Source organism: Danaus plexippus, chromosome 4 (assembly GCF_018135715.1).
Source record: "Danaus plexippus chromosome 4, MEX_DaPlex, whole genome shotgun sequence".
NCBI lineage: Eukaryota > Metazoa > Arthropoda > Insecta > Lepidoptera > Nymphalidae > Danaus > Danaus plexippus.
In genome coordinates, this window is record NC_083538.1 from 5,851,220 (window position 1) to 5,876,593 (window position 25,374).

The window sequence follows — 25,374 nt, forward strand, 5'->3', positions numbered from 1 at the left end:
CCAGTAATATTTTACCTCTGGTAAATTAAGCCCCTTGCAGTAGATTGCTTTCTTTTCACCGACATTGAAAACCGATGATTTGGCCATTACGTGCAAGAATGGTGCTCCATCTTCCGTTTCAGCTGTCAGAGCTGAAATTATAAGCAATGTATTCTTACTTTATTCAAACTTATTGTGTATTATTTCTTATATTATATTGATTCTATAAATAAACAAAATACACACAACCTCCCCAAAACTTCGCCCTATAATAAAAAGATAAATTACATAATATATATATATATATATATATATATGTACATGAAATGGTGTAATATGATTAATAAATTAGTTTTAAATGACAACATATCTTGGAACAGATATGCAGTAAATATAACAGACACAAAATGGCCACATAAGAGTGTCCTAGAGCCATCGGAATTGACAGTTTAATTTCCTCTTCTGCCTTCATTTCACACGTTACTATTTGCGGTGCAGTAAAAGAATTCCAAATGTGTTCGTTTACTATTATCTACATGATGTATTGCAACTACAGACAGCTTAGAATTCCGGAAGCACGCTATTAACGTACATATTCCATTTTTAATATCTTACTGCTCAAGATCTGGAACAGCTATTGTCTCGTAAAGGCATAGAAAATTTTACTTTGCACTCATCACAATGAGCAAGAATATACAAGAATTTTATTATCATACCAGAAAACATATTTCATTATAAAATGTTTTGCAATAGGTAATTTTCTACAGTTTGTTAATCAGACTATGATTTAGATGATTCAATGTTGTAACCACATCAGAGGATACTATTAGATTAAAACTGATCATAAGTTTTAACCTGACCTCTAAAACCATTGAAATTTCAAACTGATTTAAAAGTTTCACGAAATTTCTGTATTAAATCTTTACGGATTTTTTTTAGTTTTTGTTATAATGATGTTGGTGTCCATGAAAATTGTAAGTTTTTCATCTTGACACCGGATATACATTTATATGTGTACCCTATTCTTAATTTGTTACACGATGTAAATAAAAACATGGTATATTTAAAAAATCCAATAAAAAGTTTTGGATAAAAACTGCCGTAAGACATTTAAATACTGGTAAGTAGCTTTGTTTTGTGAACTTAGCTGAATGTTTGTGTAAAGACATTAAGAACGTGAAAAGTGTCCCGAGTTGGAAGCGACGGTCACAAAGTGTACAACTTCATCGTAGTGTTGAGTGCCATCCATTAGAACTTCAGTACCGTATTGAAGATTTACTGATCCGCTTATTTACTGTTAGAGATCTAATATCTTAAGTAGAAAGGATTTGACCTTAATAATTTTTTTATATTATCTAGAAATATTTTAATATTTATTTTATCTGTTTATTTATCTTCTTCATTCTCCACAATAAACAATCATATACAAGAGTAATACAAACCACCCCTTGTTATATAAGATACAGGCTTAAATCGAGGACTTTTTCGATTAAAGCCACTGGGCATACGACACTTTGTCAAGAGACGTGTAAAATTTAAAAGACAAAATTGTAACTAAAATTCTGATGATATAGGAATAATATCCAGACAAAAAGGGCAGAATATAGTTGGGTCAGCAAAGATCCCTTGATAGTTCAAAGATACAGATATAGCTGGTGTCACAAAGTAAATAAGAAAATTCAAAACCTAGATGCTATCAGCTAGTACCTCCAAGGAATTTGTGTAATAAGCGTAAGTAAGTTATTTATAATTTAGATATAAATTCAATGTATTGTTTTGATGATATATCTGTAAGTGTTATATATATATATTTGAATTCAGTAATGATCAGAAATAATACAAATAACAATAATTATTGCCAAAATTTCTAAACATAATTTAGCAAAAGCTTCTTAATTTAGCGGAAGCTTCTTAATTTAGCGGAAGCTTCTTATCCCAGCTTTTTCCGCAAGAATCTGAATTTTGAATATTCCATCCACGTCTATAAATTTCAGCGTTTATGTTTATTATAAAAATTCGATGTATCTTTTCCTATTGTTTGCGGAAAAAATTCAAAAAGACTAATATCCTTTATCTGTTCCAGTCAGCTTTATACAATAACCCCTTTACAAAAGTAAACAAACGAAAGGCTATTGAAGATTCATTCATTAATTTAAGGATTATATTGAATTTGTCTAATCATCTTTCCTTGTTGTTCCTAAATATAAATAATTTTCAATACTAATTTGGTATATCTAAATTTACGAAACAGCATATGAGAAAAATATAAACAAAATTGCTATTTTTTTTTAAAATAACAATTTTTTTGTGTTAAGTCATCCTAACGTAGAATGTGAAAATATTTTCACACTGATAACTATTTTATTAATATATATAAAAAAAATTGAAATAAACAAAAACTACACAAAGTAAAAAATCTATTTTTTTTTACTATCTTTACTTATCATAATTATAACTTTAATAAGATAAGATTGTGATAAGTTTTTTATTTTTAAATTCACCTTCCATAATTTAATTTACGACTACTTAAAAAAATAAGAGCAATAACAACAAAGAAAGGAAGAAAAAAAACGCATCTCTTCAAAGACTTACAAAATTCTTTGCTTAATATACAATCAATAGGTTTAGAAGTAAAAATTTTAATTCGCATTATTTCTTTAAGATTGAAAATTTATTTGTCAGTGGCGGATCCTTTCATCGTCACTCACCAATGACGGGTGGAACTTAACATAAAATATAAATAATCCCAAATGCTTTATGTTTTAACATTATTTAACTAAATAACATAATTTTAGTTTTTGCTGTTTAATTATGAAATACAATTTCTATTTCTGGCTCTTGTTAAGTCAGGACTTTTTATAATCCGTTTCAATTTTATCAACTAGAAATTAAGTAATGACTGTATTACCTAGTAGACCCTAAGTACATTTTTTCTTATGTGTGTAGCTGTCAGTCTCAATGACGTTACAGCAAGGAGTTTGGACCGTTTTTAGGTTGACTCTAAAGGACCTCTCTTCAAAATAGAAGGCCGTTTATTAGCGTTAAATGCATAATAAAACCCTCACCATTGCCGGCTAAGATGTAGTGCAAATATGAGATGATCGTGTCTATCAATCATGAAAATATAGTCACAATCTAAAAAAATTTTTTAGCCTGTCTCTTGAATAGAGTCGAGTTTTACCCGATATATTGCATTTATTGCAAGAAGATCTACATATTTTTAAGGAAATGATCGGTGAACATAATATTCATCTCCTCTTAGCAACAGGGAGACAGGCGTTTCATTTTCCACTGTATTCAAAATAATATAAGTAAAAGAAGTGTTCGTATTTAAAAAAAAATATTCTACTGGAATTAAAGTTTTAATAAAGCGTCCAAAATTTTTATTATTATAATTAATAGTAATTTTTCAAAAGATTTTGGCATACGTGAACTTTTAACGTCATACTATCTTACAAATCGTTTCTCTGGCTTTTTTATACAATAATTTCCTTACGAGTTCAGAGACTACTAGTTCGGATGACTGTAGATTCCAAGGCTGTATTTCTATTTAAAACCCCTTAATCATTTTTTTTTTACTTTTAAACCAGACAGTCAGAAGCCAAAAACATTTATTCAAGAATGAATAATATATTCCAGCCGTTTACCAACAAGGCTTATTTTAGAGTAAGACTAATGAGCTCTAAGAGAATATCCTTGTTTGTTAAACTATCGAACTTATTTCGGCTCTGATTTCTTTAACAGTTTTAATAATAAATATTTCGATGAACATTTATTTGATGTAACAAGAAACTTCAATTATTTTTTTGATCCAAGTAAATTTATCGACACAATCTAGTTGACACATGTTGACGTGTTGACGAGCCTAATAGGGTGACGTCAACATTGTTTTTGTCACAGTTTTCGGAAACAACACGTAAGTATACAATCCGTAGCATTATATTTTACAATATTGAACAAATATAACGAAAATTAATTAATATTAAATTCAAACTTCATAAACGCACCACAATTGATAGAATGAAATTTGACGTCATCTGACACGACATTGCATTCATCAACGTCAAACCTCATACTATTTTACAAGTTTTCGTGAAAAAATAAATAATTTAACTTTTATTGTTGTGCTGATTGTAGTAAAGTTTATTTTAGATTTGTTATGAATATTATCACTTAAACGTTTTATTAAATGATATATTTGGTTAGGTAATCCTAACAATATTTTTGGCTCTTTTTCAATTGTAGTTAGCATGCTGCTACACATTACATTTTAAGATTGATAACTTAGTTCATAATCAGCAGATATCATAAAAGAATAAGATGATACGGATTTAATACAGATAGTTTTACTGGTGACGTTCCTATATTTTGTGTAACAAGAGGAAATGGTGACAATGCTACATTATGTTTTTTATAAGGTATATTTACATTGACGCCTTTACTTCTATAGTTCGATTTAATATAAACTTGCACAGCTCTGTCACAATGCAATTTCTGCTCAATATGAGAAGTTAAAATTCTACCTGAAGATCATCACATCGAATGCGGGAATTACTGGGTCTTGGTTGATCACAGACATTTGTGTGGGAAGTACTTGGACTTACTTCGTGATCAATTCTTTGTGAAGGTTCGTTAAAATCACTACTTTTGATAGCTATATCTAATGAAAGGGATTCATCGATCAGTGTAAATTTTTGTCTTTTAACTACAGCTATTTTCTCCTTTCGTAATGGCATCCGTTTTTGATAAAAAATATATGAGGCAAAACTCCTTTCTTCAAACTTAGAGTACATTTTTCTCCTTGTTTTTTTCATTAAATTGTATTCAATATAATTTTCTGGGTCATTCTTAATTTGAAATAAATCAACAACCATGAAAATTTCGTAAAACCACAACGGGAATAAAGTTTTATAGAAAGTTATAGCTACTGAACTTCTCTTATAGGTTAGCTTAATTTCAAACCGAATTTTCTTATGATCAATAGCTACTGCAAACTTACTTTTTTCTAATTCACACTAAGCTATATATAAATAAAGTATACTAACGTTAAAATGATCTTCAAAATAATATGATCAAGATTTAGGTGATATATTTAATATCATCCCTTCTAATCACCTTACACCACCGTTTTCGTATTTTCGCATCACTTGAAATACGAAAAAAACACTTTTTCGGGTATTTTTCGAGTAGTATTTGTGCACTTATAAGATAATTTTTTGTATACTATACAATACTTATAAGATAATTTTTTGAGTTCTTCCATGGTTTTAAAGTTATTAAAACTGTAAATATGTACGAAGTAACTTAAAAGATCACAGTAAAGACCCACTGGACGTTACGCAAAGCGCGCGCGAAATGACGGCGTTTGAACTACTCAAATTTTTCATTGTTTAAATTTCCATTTTTAAAAATATCTGGAGTATTTTGAAGCCTTTTTATAGTTTTTCTACGTTATAAAGTAGTAAACTATTAATTTAAGACCAAAAAAAACATGAATATCCCCTTTTGCATTTAGCTGTTTAGCTTTATATATTAGTGTCATATTTTATTTACAGAAGAGAATAGCGCACTGGAAAATGACGAGTAGTGACGACAACAGCTATAGTTAATTATACAGAGCATTGTTTTCATCATTAATTATAGTGGACTTATGTTTGTAGCTACAATATATCACATAAATGAACAAGTTTTTATGTGCATACTTCGTTCTTTTCATGGTGATATATTAACTATCATAATGATTTTATATTTTCGTATTAAAAATATAGGTTATTAAAGTGAATGTGCTTATACTTTATTACTAATAGATTTTTAAAAATAAATGTAGTAAGTAACATTATAATATATTTAAAATTAGAAAGATTTGTTAAATAAATTATTTCTTATTAAAGTTTTCAAAAATATAATACTAGTTTCATTTAAATGAATACTCGCGAAAATCTTAGATCTCATTATATAAGATTAGTTGATTGTAAGCATTGTCAATTTATAAGAATAGCAACACCTTTTAGAGTAAACGTACGACAAAAAAAACGACTTCTGTTGTAAAAGAAAAAAGTTTTTAATCATTAGTTATTATTTCATTTGCAAAATATTATTTCAGATGTATTGAAATATGTACATTAATATTAATGGTGCAGACAATGTCGGTTTAAGAACAATGCTTTTGAAGGTCACTTAAATAAATACAGAAGCGTTTTGAATTGAATCCAAAGATAAAGCGGTCCGGATGAGAAGCTCTTTGGTACTTGTTCTGTTTGCAAAGATGAAGAATGTCTCTGATGAATGAGGGTCGTATACATTCAATCAAATAGAGCCTATTCAGAACTTCGTACGTCTCCTTACACTTTGATATTAGATATTTAATAAAAGCATCGCATCTGTTAATTGGAATTGACTCCTTTTTTTTTGTAGATCCGTTCCTAAATTGATCCATGGTCGATAAATCGAATGACGGTACAAAGTTTTTATTGAGCCTCAGCATAATATGGTTAATAAAAAAATGGAATTAGAATCAAAATTTTATTTATTAAGAATAAAATATTTGTCATTGTTAATTGTTTTCATTGATATATGAGGTAACTGACAAATAAAGCCATCATTAACTTTAATAGCCGATATAAAAAAAACAACAAACAAAACAAAGGGAAGGGCTTGTTTATATGATTAGGGATATCTTGGATAGTTTTAAAATGTTCTTTGTTGAAACTTAAAATAACTAACAATTTTCTTTCTTAAAAATTTTGTTGCTTTCAATATTTTTATCTCTTAGAAGTAAATATCACATTCCCACTTCCACGCTTATCTTTTTTTTCATGTTAAGGCTTGAATCTTGGTATATTTTGATAATGTCATCGTTTTTATTTGTTGAACTAATTATAATCTTGAGTACCAACTTTTTACTCTTAACTTTTAATCTAATGATAGATTACACCCATTTGAGTTTTGCCAGAGCTTACTGAATAATTGTCGGTAACTGACGTAATTACGCAAACGCGAAGGTGCCGACTAATACCTGTCATGATGATTTATGAACAGTGTTTTATTGGTTGTTAAGACACTTGTCGAGTGTAACGTTTGATAAATCTTTATTTCAAATAATATATATTTTGAGATCTAAGACTTTCGCGAGTATTCATTTAAATGAAACTAGTATTTTTGACATCTCGTCTGCCCGTGATCACGGTTGCTGCAAAGTAACCGAAACGTCGGGAGTATATAGTTTTTTTTTAATAATATAATACGCGTAGTAATCCGAAAAATATTAGTTTCATTTAAATATATATTTCATTAAAATTTATGTATAGATTTTTAATAAAAAAAAAAATATTTAAAATTTTTATATTCGTAACGTAATTAAACGACGTGGTTGGTATTATAAAAAATATTTTTTTTTGTCATATGTTATAAAATATAGAAAAAATAAATATAGATTTTATATAAAAAAAATAAGCCTCACTACCATTAACCCATTAATTGAAAAACAATAAGTAATTTAGAAGAATTTCTACACAATATTACAGTTTTGAATAGATTAGAATTTTAATTATATTTCACAGAATCATATTTATATATAAGTGAGAATTAATGCATATTCAAAGTAAAAATGTTCTTTTGAATTATTAACATTTGTTTGTTAATGTGATCATGAAGGCTTTAAAAAAACGGTTCCTTACATATCTATTATTTTAGAAATAATTTTAAATTTTACTGTGTTATAAAAAACTTTTTTAATGTTCTTGATTACTAAACTTTCATTGCGGTGGTACCAGCTTTGAATTTAATCCAAAATATTTCAATTATTATTTTTTTCTGACATATTCTATTGAATTTGGACGCTAATTCACTGACTAGGTATTGGACATTATTTGTAATAAGATAATGGTTTTTACATACATTTAAAATAATATTCTGTGAAAGTCCACTTAAAAGCCGTCCTCGATTTGCAGCTTAGGTACTTTTTACACAAAAAAATATACACAGACGAAAAAAGATTTTAAAAATTTATGTATTTTTTGTCATCATGAATATAAATACACTGTGGTCTTGACAAAACGTGGTAATTTCATAATCAAAAGGATTTTTCTATTAACTTTGTACGTAGGTTATATACTAATTTAACGTATAATATACATAATAAACAACATTATATACCTGATAAAAATCTTTTTTATCCGAATAAATAACTGTTGCCTTGCCCCAAAGTTAATAAAGTAAATATGAACCCACCCATTAATAAGTAGAGACATTTTTGGGTCAGCAATTTATTTTACCACCTTTTTCCTAAAGAATATACTTTTGTACAACTGTACATAGATGTCCATAAATATTGTGAAATGTAAGTGTTAAAAACATATATATAGAACAATGTGTTATGATACTCCATCCTTATATAAGGAAATTGACATTTTTACTTAAATTCATTCAAAGAATTTATGAAGATCGATTTTTGTTATTTTAAAAAATTATTATAGTTAAAACAGAAAACAGGGAGCTATAAAACTGTATGTTGGACATATTGCGGTTTGGGATTTAGAAATAAAATAGAAAGACTGTGGAGAAAAATTTAAAATATCCCCCCGGCTAAATGAAAAAAACCTCTACTATTTAATGTAAACTTTGGGGATTAATACGTAGGCAAGTTAAATATTCTGTTTCGATCAAAAGGGGATTTTAATGGAGTTATATTTCCCGATATATGTCGGATCAGAATGGTTTAGCAGATTTTCTTAATTTTACCAACATTTATAAAATGTTTACATATCCAACAGCTCATATTAAAAAGGTATTTTACAATTTTTTTGATAAGGAAGAGATTGTAACAAATCTCTCCGCTAACATGCTTGTGACCAAAACTTTAAGGTCTATTTAGTGCCTTTGTTTGTTAAAACACATTATTGAAGGAATATATTGATTACAAACATTGATATACATATAACGTTTAGATTTCTAGAAGTAGAAATTTTAAATATTTTCTTTGTTCTTTCATCTCTTTAACTTTCAATAAATCAAATCGTATATTAACCTGATGCATTAAATTGTTTTATAGGCAGAAAATTCCTTTGGTCATGTTTAAATTATATATATATATTTTTAACTTATATAGAACGCTTGCAACTTACTTCGTCACCAAAATTTTATACTTCTGAAATATTCACAGAAAAATATTTTATCCTATTTTTTTTTAAACTTAAAACCACGGTGAAAGACAATATGACATTTATAACAAAATGAAAAAGGAAGTCAATTCACTTAATAACAAAATCACATATAGAACCGACCTACTTAAGACTACCGCATGAAATCACAGAGTGCATATTGCGGGTTGCCAAAGCTACCTTTATCTTATCTTAAAATCCTTTTCGGTTTCTTAAAAGTGTTTTGGTCTGTTGGTTTTACTTAACTGGAAAATTTTTATTTAAATCTGGAAAATTATTAATTTTAAAATCATTTATTCAGAATGATAAAATTAAATCTTAGTAACGAAAAATTTTGTATGTTATATGATTTATGTCAGAACTGCTCTAATGATTCTGCAGATTGCTCTGATGAAAACATGTTTTTCAAGATCCACTCGCTAAAATTTAAATCAGCATATTTTATTTAATAAAATTTTTTATTATACATAATTTTATCCAATGTTATATTTAATAAAATATTATAATGTACCCACTTCTACAATAATAAAATTCGTTTGAAGCTGAAGGACAAACAAATGTCTGTGGTTCCGGGGTACAAAATTGAGGATAACCCTTTTCTTTTATATAAACAATATTTTGGTGAAACAAGAATGAAAATGAATTTTGTACTTAAGCGTTGTGGTTTTAAGAAAATGCCCATAGTAATTAAGTTCCATAATTACAACGTAATAGCATTTTATTACAACTAAGGGTTTCTAAAAATCATATCGTATAAAAGTATAATTAACTTATTTTTATGATGTATGATTTTAATAAGTTAAAAGACGCTAGAATTCTAGCGATTAGAGATATTTTTCTAACGATCATCGATAGATTACTAACTATTCATGCAAACCGAACGCAAATCGTCAAATCTTTCTGAACTTTAGATTATTTTACTTGGATTCTCATAATCTCGATAACACCAATTCGTGTTTTTTTTAAATAACTCAACGAATAAAATAGCCCAATAACTGTCAAGTAAGAGCAATGTATCGTTCTTGATTTGATTTGATTTTAAATAAGAAAATCACTGGTATAGGAATTAAAAATCTGTCTAGAACACTCTGGTTAACATAAAGTAATTTTAAGTTGTGAATAAAATATTTAAATATAAATAAATGCTATGCATTAGGAAACATTCATATAAAATATAACACATTGCATACTGTCATGGGTCAATAAGTTCGTTGGTTATTTAATTTAAAAATAAATTTTTCAGAGTGGTTGAATTTAATAAACTTGAAGAAAGCACTCTTCGTGTGGATAGTATACTCCTTCTCTTATACTCAAATTCAAATAAAAATATATTAATTTAAATAAAAATATAAGAAAATATTGATAAACTTTCACTAACACACATAAAATATACAATATCTGTTATAAAAATAATTAAGTAAACATATTCATCGAATCATACACATCATCGGTCCATGAAAGGCACGAATTCTTTTGATATAAAAAATAAATACAAAAAAATACATACACATGAAAAGTTTATTTTTAAACCGCATACCTTTATCCCTTAGATGACAAGAATTCTTAAATAACTTCGCATATCCCAGTGTTGACTTGTCATGGATATATCATTTTGAATAGACCAGGTTTTGTCACATATATGTATATAACAAAACTTATATACTTATATATACATTTTATATCGTGATAATAATACATTAAAACCTGTTAAAGACTGAATATTAAAAAAAATTACTGCTATTTAGACTTCGATTCATTTTCGATCATATTGTATCAACTTAACTATAAGTATAGCAGAAAAGTAAAATTATGTTGAAAATACATCACTTAGTATTAAGCAATGCTTATATTATTTATTACATTGATTATCAAAGAAAGAAAAATACTTCAAAAGTAAGGGATAGTAATTAAAGAGGTCGAATGATTTTTAAAATTTAGGGTGAACTGTAAGCCTTCATGTCTCATTATATATATATATATATATTAAATCGTCGATATGTTTAAGCAAAGGCTTCTTTATTGATAATGCATTTAGTAAATTAATAAACCTTCAATTGATATAATAAATCAAGCAAGCTGATAGCTGAAATACAAACATATACCAGCACAGTTTTCCAACTTAGAGCAAGTTACAGTTACAGAACTTTGCGACCACCATGTTCCCCTACATTGATCTCAAGCGTATCTGATGAGCTAAACCAATATTAACAATTAATTCAGTTTAGTTTAAGCAATATAGGAGTTATGGAATTCTCACGTTACCTATGCTTAAATGTCAATAAATTTAATTCAGATCCATAAAGTAATGGTCAGTTACTATAGTATTTCAGTGAAAATATATAAGATATAAGTATGTAAAGTCATTAAAAAAGATTCTGACACTAGTATTAATGGAAAATCTCATGTTATAAAGGAATACAAAAATTAATAATTTACAAATTCATTATGAAATATTACCGCTGTATCGAATCATGATATTTTAATTAAATGCCTTCCACGATATCTGTTACTGAATTATTTGGAGAATTTAATAGCTTTATTTCAAGAACAGTCCATTTGTACAGTATTAATTCTATAAATGTATTCAGGTCATAGATCCATAGATTATTATAGTTAATTTAAATAAAAAATAAAATTTTAAGGCCTTTAGTGAATATGTCAACTTTTAATTGGTTCTCTCCTAAAAAATTTTTTCGTATTTCTTTCTGTATTAATTAAAAAAAATATATAATATTATTAGGATAAAGTTAATTGGATCTTTCTATTTTGGAACGTTTATTTGTATCACACATATGTACTGTGTATATATTTTTTAAATCGACTAGAGAGTGCTTGGCTATCATTCCACTTGCTAGTTCGTGAAAATTCATCCTAGATGGTGTACATTTCGGTGATAGCTTATTCACACTTGGCTTAAAGACATCCAAATTATAAGTTGAAGGAAACATAAACAGGAAAAAAAACATGATCTAAATGTTCCCATTTTGCTGTACGAATAAGAAGATAATAAGCGTAGGAAGAACCTTCCTTGCCTGAACGCAAGGAAGGTCTACTGCGAAAATATTTAATGTGACAACGATAGTTCACACTCGACCAGACCTTTACTTTGTATATAGGATAAACGCTCTAGAACATTTGCTCTAGAATTTTTAAGCACCAAATAAATATATCCTCAAAGAGTCAATCAAATAAAATGGAATTTAAAAAGTTCTATCAGTAAACCAATCATTCATATTATTTATAAAATATCACGTTCAGTATCAGTCTTTATCTATAGAGGCAATCAATTCAAGTAATATTATTACTTTGTAAAAAAATAATATTTTAAATATTCCTGCGGGGATTTACCCAAAAGGAATAAATAGTAATATTTCTTGGTTATATCTTCTCCCAACTGAAATGAATATTGACGTACCACCAACTGAACCAACTGAACTCTTCAATTATAATAAATTCCCCACAATAAAACTTACTTTCTTTTAAAAATTAGAAATATAAATTAGATATCGTGAATTCCTTTTTACAGTATTTTTTTTCATTTCATTTATATATTTTTTTAATGTTAATTATACGAAATTTTCTTCTCTTTATTGGAAATATGTGACATTTTTTTTTTGCAATTAAATTTTCTCATGTAGTTTTCAATCGGCAGTAATAATATCAACTTCTCCAACTTGAATACAATCATTATTTTAAATCGTGATACATATTAAAAACTTTTGTAATAATTTTCTACTACTATGTTAATTTATAACAGTGAATAAACTTTTAATATCGGTATTTGGTTTTAATAAGTCCCAACCCAAGAAATACTGAAATAGAAACAACTAGTAATAAAGTGTTCCCACTCCTATACTCAAAGTTTACAATTAGATCAAAAGTTTCCGACCGCAGTGTTGTCTACAGTGATACGGAGCGTATCTGATGAGTTAAGCCAATATTAAATATTAGTAACTTAGAGTATGTATCGAATAATATAATCTTATATCATAATAATTTGCTAGCAAATTAAAATCGTACTTATCCTATTTTTATCAACATTTATACTTTATATAATTTTTTAATACATAAAAGCATCCCGTATGAAACTAAACTAGTTCTGACTTATTATTAAATTGGAAAGCAATTGGATTAAAGTCATAAATATGAAAATAAAAAAACCATTCATTTTATTTATAAACAAAACCTTCTATTTATTTTAATTAAAAACTTTAATTAGACGAGTAAAAAGAAATAATTGCTGGATTTAATAGCTTTAAGGTGGTTTTACGCGGATAAAACGAAGGATGGGGGTTAAATTAAAATCTAAGAGGTATTTTCACACGATTGCATCTGTTTGGGCGGATGTAATCCCCACTGAGAGATGTATATATGGCTTTATGAGTATACGTTTACATACATACATATAATATACAATTGAGGGTATTACGTCTTATCATTAGATTAATAGATATGTTTAAAATGTCACCAGAAAAATTTATATTCGCTAAAAACTGATCATCTTTTTAGTTTTAAGCATTAGTCTCATTTCTAAAACATTCTAAGACGAGAAATAAATATAAACAAACATCATGTCGAAAATATTACTTGATAAAGAGACGGTCATGAGAATTTGATTTGAATTTTTTTCGGAATAAAACTAAAGCTGCGCTCTTTTTAAATTACCCCATAGGCCATAAAATTTGCTGTAAATAGAGAGAGAATATCAGGAATTTTATTAATTCCATAAACTGAATAATCAATTGAAATACAAATAAAAATCAATTACCAATTCCGAATTCGACGTTTACGAAATCGCATTGGTATTTACTAATAATACACAAAAAAAAAACAAACTAAAGGAAATAGTATTCATTCTGCAAAAACATAAATAATCCTATTTATAGCAGCTATGTAAAAGTCTAAAAATAAATTTTCACTTGTAATACTAATTAATATTTCTTTGAAACCTGTCCAGTCTAATTTTTGTTACTATATCTTGAAATGGCTTTGATGTGAAAAATGTTATAAGCCTACGATCCGAAACGTCTGGTTTTGGGATACGCTATATTTTGATTTCAAATAACCTTTGAATCTTTCAAGAGCTAATGGAGGCGGCTCTGTGTTATATAAGTTTATAGGAAGACTAAAGATGATATTAAGGGTTTGCGGGTATATGAGGGATAGACAAAAAAATTGTGTAATATAAAACAGTTCATATTATTATAAGAGACCTGAATATAGGTTTCAAAATATTAAATTTTTAATTGTTTTATTACATTATAGAAGATTTCTTTAGATTTTGAAATTAAAATAAATACTCACGGATGATTCATGAAAAAAGCTACACTCATCATTGAAAAGTATTTTTACATAACCAAAGAACCGTTACATATTAGCATGCCGTTAGACAAATTAATTTATAAATTCATAATCTTTTTAATATTATACTTAAAAGCTCTGTATTAAAGTTGTATCCCGCATTCTGTTTAGAAATTTCACACATGAAGAATGTTAAACATGGCATTGTCATTGAAATTCGTTTTAAATCGTTTGAGGCAGAGGAGAGACAAATGACTGCGGTTCCGAGGTATGAAATTGAGGATAACCCTTTTATTTTGTATCAACAAAACTCTGACGCTCTGCTAAAACGAGAAAGAAAATAATTTTTCAACTCAAAATCGCATTTTGGACCGAAATTTTAACAAAGATTGGAACTGACGATTATTTTTATTGTTATCAGTATTCCATTGTTTCGAAAAAAGTATGTTTTGGCATCAATATAAAACTTAATATCATACTTATTGATTTTGAAGCACAAATTTCATATCTTTTTTCATAGATTTCAGGGAAAATTCTAAAGGCTGCATATTGAGATGATACAAAATAAAGATGATTTTTAAATAAATGTCCTCTTTGAATAATACTTACTTAGGTATAATTTCGAACCACATTTTTATTGTAGGTATTTTTATTAAGTACATAAAAAATACTTTATTACAGTACTGATTACTTAACAGTAATCAGTGGAAGTTGTCGTGAAATTTCGTAATTTTTTTGAATATTCCAAAAATAGCTTAATTTAATTCATGACTATCAGTTTACATAATACTACGAAATTAAAAATATGCTAGGAACTACAAAAACTCATAACGGAATTAATTCATTAACTTGAGTACACCGTATTGTTTACACGTCAGCTTAATTAGCCTCATATGAAGTATAATAATTTCCTTATATTTAATTTACTTTTAAATTCACTTAATTCGTTTATTATATTTAAAAAAAAATTGCTTAATAATTTGTTATATGACTGTTCATATAATTGATACTATATCACACTTCTATCTAAAATATAGTGCAAATATATGTTTATAATAAAAATGCTTTTAATAATCTCATATAAAATACAATTTTATCATATAGACAAATAATAGATACATATATACTAAATATATAGATGCTGTATGCCGTAAAACTGAACAACTACAACTAATTTTTGCATGGCTTAACGTATTTCTAAGAGATTTTTTAATCTATTTGTTAATGATGGTCACCTTTTTTCTATAACTTTTATATATTTATTACATATCACGAACATATTGAATAATAACACACCTACTATATGTGCATTTTTCACATACACTCTGATATCATCAGTTAATTATAATTTTTATCTTTTCCAGAAGGACTTACAAAAGGAACGTCGTGGAATTATGTAATTAAAATCATATGCATGAAACATAAATAAATAAATTTTAAATCTTATTACGACATCGGTTATTTGTAAAAGGAAAATGTATTACTTTATATATTTATCTTTTGCTTAATCCTAACCTTTATAATTTTAACAAAATATTTTGGCTTTGTTCATAATCAAAACAACAACAAATAAAATAGTAAAAAACAATAAAATATTTCTGTCAACATATTAAAAACGCCTTTCTTTTTCAAACGATTCGCAAGAATGTGATAAAAAATTGTAATTCATAAAGCAAATAAGCACTTATTCTTAAAGTAAAGGTGAACAGCTTATTGTAACAGTATCTCTGTTTCGTCAATCATTGAAACATAGGAATATGCATAATTATATTTAACACACAGAAAACAAAGAGTATAAATATTTGAAACAAAACTATATTTTCAGAAAATTAAAAAGATAAAACATATTTAATTGAATTAGCGATAAGGACATACAACAATGATTTTTATCATAAATATTATATTAACTTTTGGGACCGTCCTTAAAAATGTATGTTTTAATTTCAATTTACGTTAAATCATAAATATTTTATTATTTTACTACCTGAGTATAAAATAAAAATTTATAGATAGTATAATAATCAAATGACCTTAAGGGAATATCCTTTAAAGATATCTATTAATTATATTACTTTAAAAATAAAATTATTTCTGTTTCCGTCCATTTATTTTGGACTACTCATTTCGTTCTATGATTTAAGTTACTAGAAGATAACTTGATAGTTTTGAATTTAAAGGAAATAAAATTTAAATTGTTAACTTGCTTAGAATTTCACAAAAACAACTCCCTACTACACAAAGTCAGTATAACTCAGGCTGTGACTAGCCATAAGATGTAACAATCGGGTTTGACTTATCGAGTGCATCCATTCTCTTTTCCTAGGTTGAATAAATTATGCCTGCGATTTATGTAGCTAAGTGCACTTTTCTCCGAGGCTTTGAAATCATAAGCCCCATATTAACGCAAGAAAAGTGCCTGTATAAGGTTATTGGTCTCAGTTTATTAGTTTTTGGTCTTAATATATTTTATTATGTTACGTCATTTATAGTCAAACCTATATGAAATATAAACAAACAAAGATGTTATAGAAAATCATTTGAGACGAATATTTTTTTACTTAGCAGCTCTAAAAGTAGTACCGTAAAATGTTAAATAAAATATGAAAGTACTTGAATAATATACGACCTTTTTCTTATTCTTATATGTATTTTGTTATAAAATTCATGACTAAAAATGATATTCTCGTCTTTTTAATTGTATAAGAGATACGATTGTACGATTGATAAGATTGTATATAAAATCTGCAAATATGAAAGGTTTAATGTAGAAAATACATCTCTATCTTGTCACATCATGATAAAAGGAAAATCTATAAGAGCATCAATCAAATGTATGTATATTCTCTCTGTAACGACAGCTCTGGTAACAACACCATAAAAACACTTTATTTTGTTTTATTGAATCTGAACTATATGCAAAATTTTAATTATATAAAGAAGTTCCATCGGGTATATTAAATAAGAATTTTATGTATAAAAGATAAACAATACAGATTTTCAGGGTAATTGATTGCATGAATATAACTATCAGGCGCAATAATAAATAACTGTCTATCTTAGTAAGTCCCACGTCTGAATAATCTAATTTCAAATGTGCAAGACATTAGTTTTATCTACCAAGTTGTTTGAAGTCGATTTAGTGAATTACATATGTTAGAAAGTCTCTCTTGGTTTTGCTTCGTCTATGCTATGTTTTCCTTCATCGAACCAACCTAGAGGAATAAATTTTCATCCAAATTCACCCATCTGGAAATCTAATCCGACAACAGTACTGCACGTGCCAGCATTATAACGGCTACGCTACGGTCTTTGTATATATCCTACGTAACAACTACTTACATCTACGTCAAACAATGCGATGAACTCCATGGTGTAGTTTAATTATTCAAGTTTTTGAGAAAACTAGTTTAAAATAGTAGATACCGAGTTTTCTGTGGGTAACTTCTCGGTTCAGGCGTTTCAAACCGTAGTTAAATTTAATTTAATTTTAAATTGAAGTAGAAGCTTTGTAATTGTTCCTCTGTTTTTTATATAAAAACCAATAATATGTTTTAAAAAAATATTTTACTATATAAATTTTGCTCCTTTTTATTTAAATGATTAACCTATATTTCGTTGAAGTTTCATTAAAACCAGTAAAAAAATTTATATTTGTAACATTTCAATTAGTCTAATGCTTTAACATTAATATTATATACAAGTAGGACAGGATAATAAAAGTAGTACTGCTACTTTAAAAAGAATTTAATGTTCACTTTAAGAATGTGAGACATGTCGAATATGCTATGCCGATTTAACTCTAACGGCACAAACAAATGACTGTGGTTCTGACGCACACACAAATTGAAAATACTCCTTTTATTTCGTGTAAACGAAACCCTAGAGTGCTTTGAAACTAGCTGAAACCATTTTTAAAACTTTGCTAAAAGTTTTGAAAATAACGCGTAATTGTCATACAAATAAAATATTACTGTTCATATTATTGCGTATTTGTTATGTAAACAAAAAAAAATATTAAAATAAATTACGAACATTTCCGGTAAATTACCTTCATATTGATAAAAATGTTATAATACGAGTGATGGTGTTTATTTTAATAATCATTATCATGACTGCCTTGGGAATCAGAAAGATCTTGATAACTCGGAAGAATAATGATGACAATGCTATTCAAACATACGAGACAATCAAGAAGGCTTAGGTATAGGTTATACCTTTCATTATAATCTACGTTTAAGGAAGTCTTCGTTATTTTCTCTCACCTATATAACTTACTATAAATAATTTAAATTTTTATATTCCAATATTTTTGTAGCATTCTAAATGTTCCAAAGATCACGAGTGATTGAGTGATTCGAGCGGACGAATTAGCATTCACTTTATAAAAAGAAAATATAAGAATATGTCTATAGTTATTCTATGATTATATCTTTTTAATATGCTCTATACAAGAAGAATCTATTAGGTATATTTGTTGCGTACACTTTAAAACTTTACATAACTTTTCTCTCAAATATTATATTAATGGTCGTAATTAGGCAAAGGTAAAGGTTTAGTGGTGCCTGTCAAGATGATTTATTAACTACATTCTATTGACTGCCAAGACAGTTGCCATAATTAACGTCATTAAGCTCTCAAGATATACATAAATTATACACAGAAATTATTATTTCAATACGAGCACCAAATATTCTAATTAATTTTAATAAGACTGGTTTCACAAATAAATTTAATTAACATTAAAAAATATAAAAATAAAACTGTTATATATTTAATAGCAAAATGTATTGTTTATTCCATTCACAATTCCATGGAATTACTAGAAGGAATCTATTCGAAATCCTAGCCACGTCAAAAGCGCTTTGCAACGAAATAAATTGTCTTGCCACTTTTTGAAACTTAAATTTCAATTCGAACAGAGACGTAAGAATACATCAATTTAAGGCTAAATAAGGTCTCACCTTCGCAAAATAAATATTGAATTTTTGTCATGTTTTTTTTTTTTAGTGACTGTAACTTGTATGCTACAATATCATAAACTAGGGTATAGAAGTTTCGCTTTTATGTACATTACTTTTAAGAGTGCTATGATAATTTTGAGTACCACTCAGAGTAGAACATCTTAGACAGTATTATTTTTAAGTTAAAAACCACTACAAATATATTTAAAAAAAAGTAAAATTCTAGTCTAAGGGGCCAATTCAGTGATGTAAGCATCTCATTAAATTCATTCTGTGACAAAGGCTCTTTAGTATTTTCCAAGTGTCCAAAAGATGCCCTCTGTTCAGACCAGTGACTTTTATTTGACGGTAATTAGATTTACGTCAGTTTAGTGAAATTCTTATCTACATACTAGTACAGTTAAATAACATAACTGCTTTACTGCTTTATCTTTTTGTAATTAAATTAGTATTCTATGTAACTAATAAATAATTCCAATACGTTGTTTTTTACACATAAGAGTATGTGCCTAAAAATTAAAATAAGAAACATTATCTATCAATTCTTTATAATTACGTCTTATTTATTTTTAAACTATATGTCATATTTATAATTAATTAAGCAATCGATTGCGGATTCTACTTTACTTTAAAGATAAACTTAAACGTATTGCTGAATTGGCATCTCAGTAACCTTGATGTGAGAAAGACTAGGCAATGGTTTTAATGTACCTTTAAAATAAATATAGCTCACAAAGTTTATTATATACATAATAAAAAGTAAAAAGATAAAATACAAAAACCTCTTGTTTTAATAAACATTGGGAAAATTATAGCATAGAATTCATTTACACAAAAAAAAAAAACGATACCGACACAGTTTTAATTCAGCATGGTAGATTTTACTTCATTACTGTTAAAATATAATATTTCACAAACCCATTATTGTTGAAAAAGGTTATTAAGCAAACATTTTTACGTAAACCTATAAAATGTTTTATCTACGTATGTTTTATCTACCTGGTTCTATCAATCGAGAAGATCAGAAGTGAACGAACGTAAGTGTTGAAAAAAAAACAACAAATCTGTTTGATTTCGGTGAAAACAAATAATTTCGCTATTTCTTATTTAATATTTCACTCGTTTTGTATTTTTCATATTTATCAATTACTCATATAACTTATAATATTCTTAAAGCACTAGAGTCGATAAGCTTACTTTAATATATAACAGCAATCAACAGAATCCGATTGAAAATTAAAGTCTGTTTGAAATGAAAATAAATTTAATTTTCTGTGTCTATAAACTGTTTATTTTATTGACCATATAACAATAAAATGTATCTAAGTTTAAAATAAATATTTCTGAAGGTAGGTAATAACGAAGCCGTTTAAGTGAAACAATAATAATTTCATTGAAATTAAATTATTTTGTGAACAATAGCCCATGTAATAATTAACAGCTAGTGAATTGTCGTTAGCCGTTAGTTGTAGTGCCTTGTTCACTCCCTGGAGTAAATAAAATATGTCTGCCATTTATAAAGTTAAATGCACATTTCACGGGAACTTCGAAAACAAAAGTTCTCTTACAATTTAAAATAATTTTGCTAATTAATATAAATCTTAAATTTTCATTTATTTACATTTTTTTATAATATAATTAATTATAATATACGAAATATATATATATATATATATACATATATATGTGTGTGTGTGTGTGTATAATAGTGTTTAAAATACTAAAGTTCTTACTCGTTGTACCGGAAGTTCGATTCCGACCACTGCACGGTGCAGACCTGTGGTTCAGTGATCCCATGTCACGAGTGATTAAGGGGGTAAAGAAAAGGTTGGAAGATCTACGTGTCCGGCATTGTTCAGAAAATTGACGAAAAAGATAGCAGCCAACGTCGCCTAGTCGCCGTTGTTTCTGCGTCTAGGTATACACTGTCGATAGGGAAATTAGGTCCACATCTGTTACCTGATAACAGGGATTTATATTAACATTTACCAAAATTCACACACCTCTCTATCAAAGCACATAGGACAGCCTCACCTATGGTCCATTATGAGCGACAATATCGCCAGTCGTCACGAGGGGCTCAAAAAGTTCCTCGCAGCTAACAACCCTCAACTTTAAAATAAGTCCAACCGATATTATCCCGCAGATAAAACTACTTTAATACAGACAGCTCGGCCTCAGCGGGCTGCTCACAGTCCAACGTTCCATCCAATATGGAATATTCGTCCGCCAGCTCGGAATTCGTATCATCATTGGATACTACGCCGCCGACCTGAGATGCCAAGAAGAAAACAACGGGTTCAAACCCATCGCATCTAAATCGGCAAAAAAGAGGTCGCTGAAGGCGCCGCCGCCTCACAAAAAACCCGTCATGGCCGACGCAGTGACGTAACCCGCAGCTGTGGGCACACCTGCGGGACCGCCTGTGGTCACACTTGCGGCCATACCTGTGTTTGCATCTGTGTCCGTACCTGCATCCGCAATTATTCAAGCAGCTGCATCCAAAACCCACCCGACCATCGCGACCACCTCCGATAAAGGAGTTGGTACGACTCGCTTGCCGCCACTCTATATTAGAGCAATCAAAAACTACTTGTTGACTCGGAACACGGTGATTAGGATTAAGGTCTCTACGGCGCCCCAACAAAGAACGGGAGTCGGCAACTAACGATTGGCAAAGGCCTGTCGTCATATTAGGACCGAAAGTCCCTCAGGCACCTCAGCCCCTCAGGCAACTCAACCCCCTAAGACACCCCAGGCCCCTAAAGAAACACAGGCCCATCAGGCACCAGCGCAATGACCAATAGTTGGCCTACCAGCCGACTTACAGATAGTCTCCGACTTTGCGAATCTAATAAACCCGGCGGAGGTGCAGGCCTTTGCCCCGAAACTAAGGGGTTCCGATGGCAATGCCAATGGCCAGCACGCGGGCATGTTGAATGCCGTCGAAGCGATTCAAGCCAATTGCAACTAGTAGGCTAAAGCATCGCTCTCAAAATCCTCATAGGCGTTCCGGTCACTTCTCTTATACCCTGACAATAAAACAAAAGACCGACAATACAGACACGAATGTACTAACGTCACGCTACAAAAACACATACACACACACCTCCTTCGCCAGCGAAAACGTGGTCTCGATTTACATACGTCACTCCGGCATTTTGTCGTAGGAGGTTTTCATGCAGTCCCATCCCCTATACCACCCAAACCCTTCAACACGTCCTAAGCCGAGGTCCGGCCTTACCCCCCGGGCCCATCAGGCCCGTATTTAAAGGGTAGGTCTCATCGGGCCATCCACCCCTCCCGATGACGCTGTCAAAGCCATTAGTGCTAATAGCTACAGTCAAGCCGAAATTAAAAAAATTTCGTTCTAACCATTTTGGACCAAAAAAGGAAAAATAGGAAAAAGTTTAAGAGCTTGGAAGATAAATTATCATATTATTGGAATATCAAGTATGTACATAAAAAAATAAAATTGCATAGAAAGTAACATTTTTCGTTTTAAAAAGTAAGAAAATTAAAAGCAATTATATGCTAATCCGTACAGATCTCCTACTTTGAAAAATGTTCTTTTATCAAACCGTTCTAGTTTTTTTTTTTATTAATTGGACATACACTTGTTAACATGCTTGTAAAATTTATCTTTAAAAGCTTGTGAAATAAAAAATACTAAAATTATGTTCTATAGGAATTACTTTTCACAATAGATGAACTCTATCCATATTTTATGATAGCATTATTGGACATTTCGTTATAACTCGGTATTCATGCCTTTTGTTTGACTATTTAATAGCATATTAATTTCCCGCATTGGTTAATGACAATAACTTATGACTTTTGTCTATTTAATGGTTTTACAGTAATAACTAATAACTAATTATTTTGAAATAGGTTTATGTATTTAATAAGTAAGTCAACTAAGAGATGTAAGGCATTAGGTTGTATTGTTTTGAGCTCTTACATATATATATTTCATTTTATTTATATTACTTATCAATCTCATTAACTAAAACCAATAACAAGATAATTAGTAGAATATGGAACAATCGTTTTACTGCCATCTGTTCCCATATAGATCCAAAGACCAAATATGTTGATAATTTTGGGTAAAAATAATTCTCAAATTATAAAACGTAAAGTTTGAAAAACGATCAATAAAAACGATCTGGCGCTTAATGATTTATGAAAGTGCTTTCTAAAAATAAAGACCATTACTTCTGGATTTATACCAGAAATCTGAAAATTCATAGCATTCTATTTTGCTGCACTTCGATACCAGTATCTGAAAAGGACATAGATTAAGCACTTTGCCAATGATTTTTCATTCGTAAATCGTTCAGAGCATAATGTTTAGTCGTATACATTGAAAAATTACTTATTTATCTATTAAATGTTAATGATAATGAGTTAACTATTTGTGTTCGTTTAATAAAATCTGTATTTTTCGTGGTAATCTTCAAGTTATGAAGGATATCAGTTTTAGAATAGCTTAGTAAAATATATTTTTTATTCATTCTATAGAATCAATTTGAAAGGCTTTACAAATCCAGTGAAATCCGCAAAGAATATTCTAAGATACGAAACAAAAGGCACCTCTTATTAAATACATCCTCCCCTTTCGGCTTTGTACATAATTCTTTTGTATCACTTTACTGGTAGAATGAATTAACGTATTCAAACACTTTTGATGTTGAATTTAAATTGTTTGTAATTTACTGCTTACTTTATTTGATATATTTGATGTGAAATTTTATAATAATGGCTAAACATTATTCAGAAAATACATAAAAATTAGAAGACAGGTGGCTGCTCGTGGTATAGACTATAATATTTTCATGACTCAAGAGGTAGAAACATATGTATTCTGTTTTAAATATGGAATACACTATTTTGTGAATGTATCTGTGCTATTAATTATTCGTAGTTTCTTATACAACTAGAATATACTCTAATAGAAGTAGGCACAACTTTATTTTAGACTGGATTTAGTTCAATCTTTAATTTTATTTTAATTTAATTCGTCTATCATGTGGCTTTACTTATAAGTATAATATGAACGCGTTTGGCAGAACTGATAAGACTAATATGTTTTTTGAGGCTCTGCATGCTGAAACTAATGATTTATCAAATTTTTTAAGTTTAATACCATTGGATAAAATCTATATTTTCATCGTGATTTCAAAACACCACAATATTTATTTTACATGTGTGTGTAAAATATGGTTAAAGTTACTATAAATCAAACTGAGATTTCGACCACAAATCTCTAAGAAATATGCGTCACAATCTTTATTTCCGTCTTTGTATGTGTATGGCGGCAAAGAAAAGTGGTGTAATACGTATTTGCTGTCCATATTTTAATAAATTACATTATAAACCAACTTAATATGAGCAAATGTTGCTACAAAAAAATGTTTTTAGAATTATATTACTTAGAACTTATAATACTTATTTATCTTCTATTTAAGAGACCAATATTACTATAATTTGTTATATATTTCTTTGGAACATTTACCACTGATGATGCCTTATATTTTTTTTGTCAATAACTCTCAAATAGAAGCATTTTATATATTTCTTCCTATATAATTTTCAAAAAGTAGACGCTACAATTTCATATCACGTAGAACTGAACAACCGACAAAGTACCGAACGTGGCAAAGTCCAAAAGCTATTGATAAGAAGCTTTTATAAATGTATATATATATATCTAAGATATTTATAATTTTTGTTGGGTGAATGGGTGAATATTCAATTAAATTCCTTAATTTAATGTTACAATGATGGAATATCATATCATTTTATGGTTTCCCGAAAACCTATTTGAGTTGAACAATATTCTGTATATATTCTCGTTGTGAAAATAAAAACTATAGGAGTGCACCATTCGACAGTTTGATTGAATGTAATATAACTACTTAAGTATCAATCTATGAGACAGGATTATTAAAATTTTTACTATGACTTACAATATT

The 25,374-nt window shown here is 28.5% G+C and overlaps 1 protein-coding gene across 1 annotated transcript in view; it reads right to left on the bottom strand.

Annotated features, from left to right (window-relative positions):
* Positions 1-25,374, bottom strand: part of LOC116768357 (neural cell adhesion molecule 1-like) — a 76,730-nt gene that overhangs the window by 7,790 nt on the left and 43,566 nt on the right. Inside the window, exon 2 of the mRNA XM_032659051.2 lies at positions 16-131. Within this exon, the coding sequence (XP_032514942.1) occupies positions 16-131 (116 nt within the window). The remainder of the gene's footprint in view (positions 1-15; positions 132-25,374) is intronic.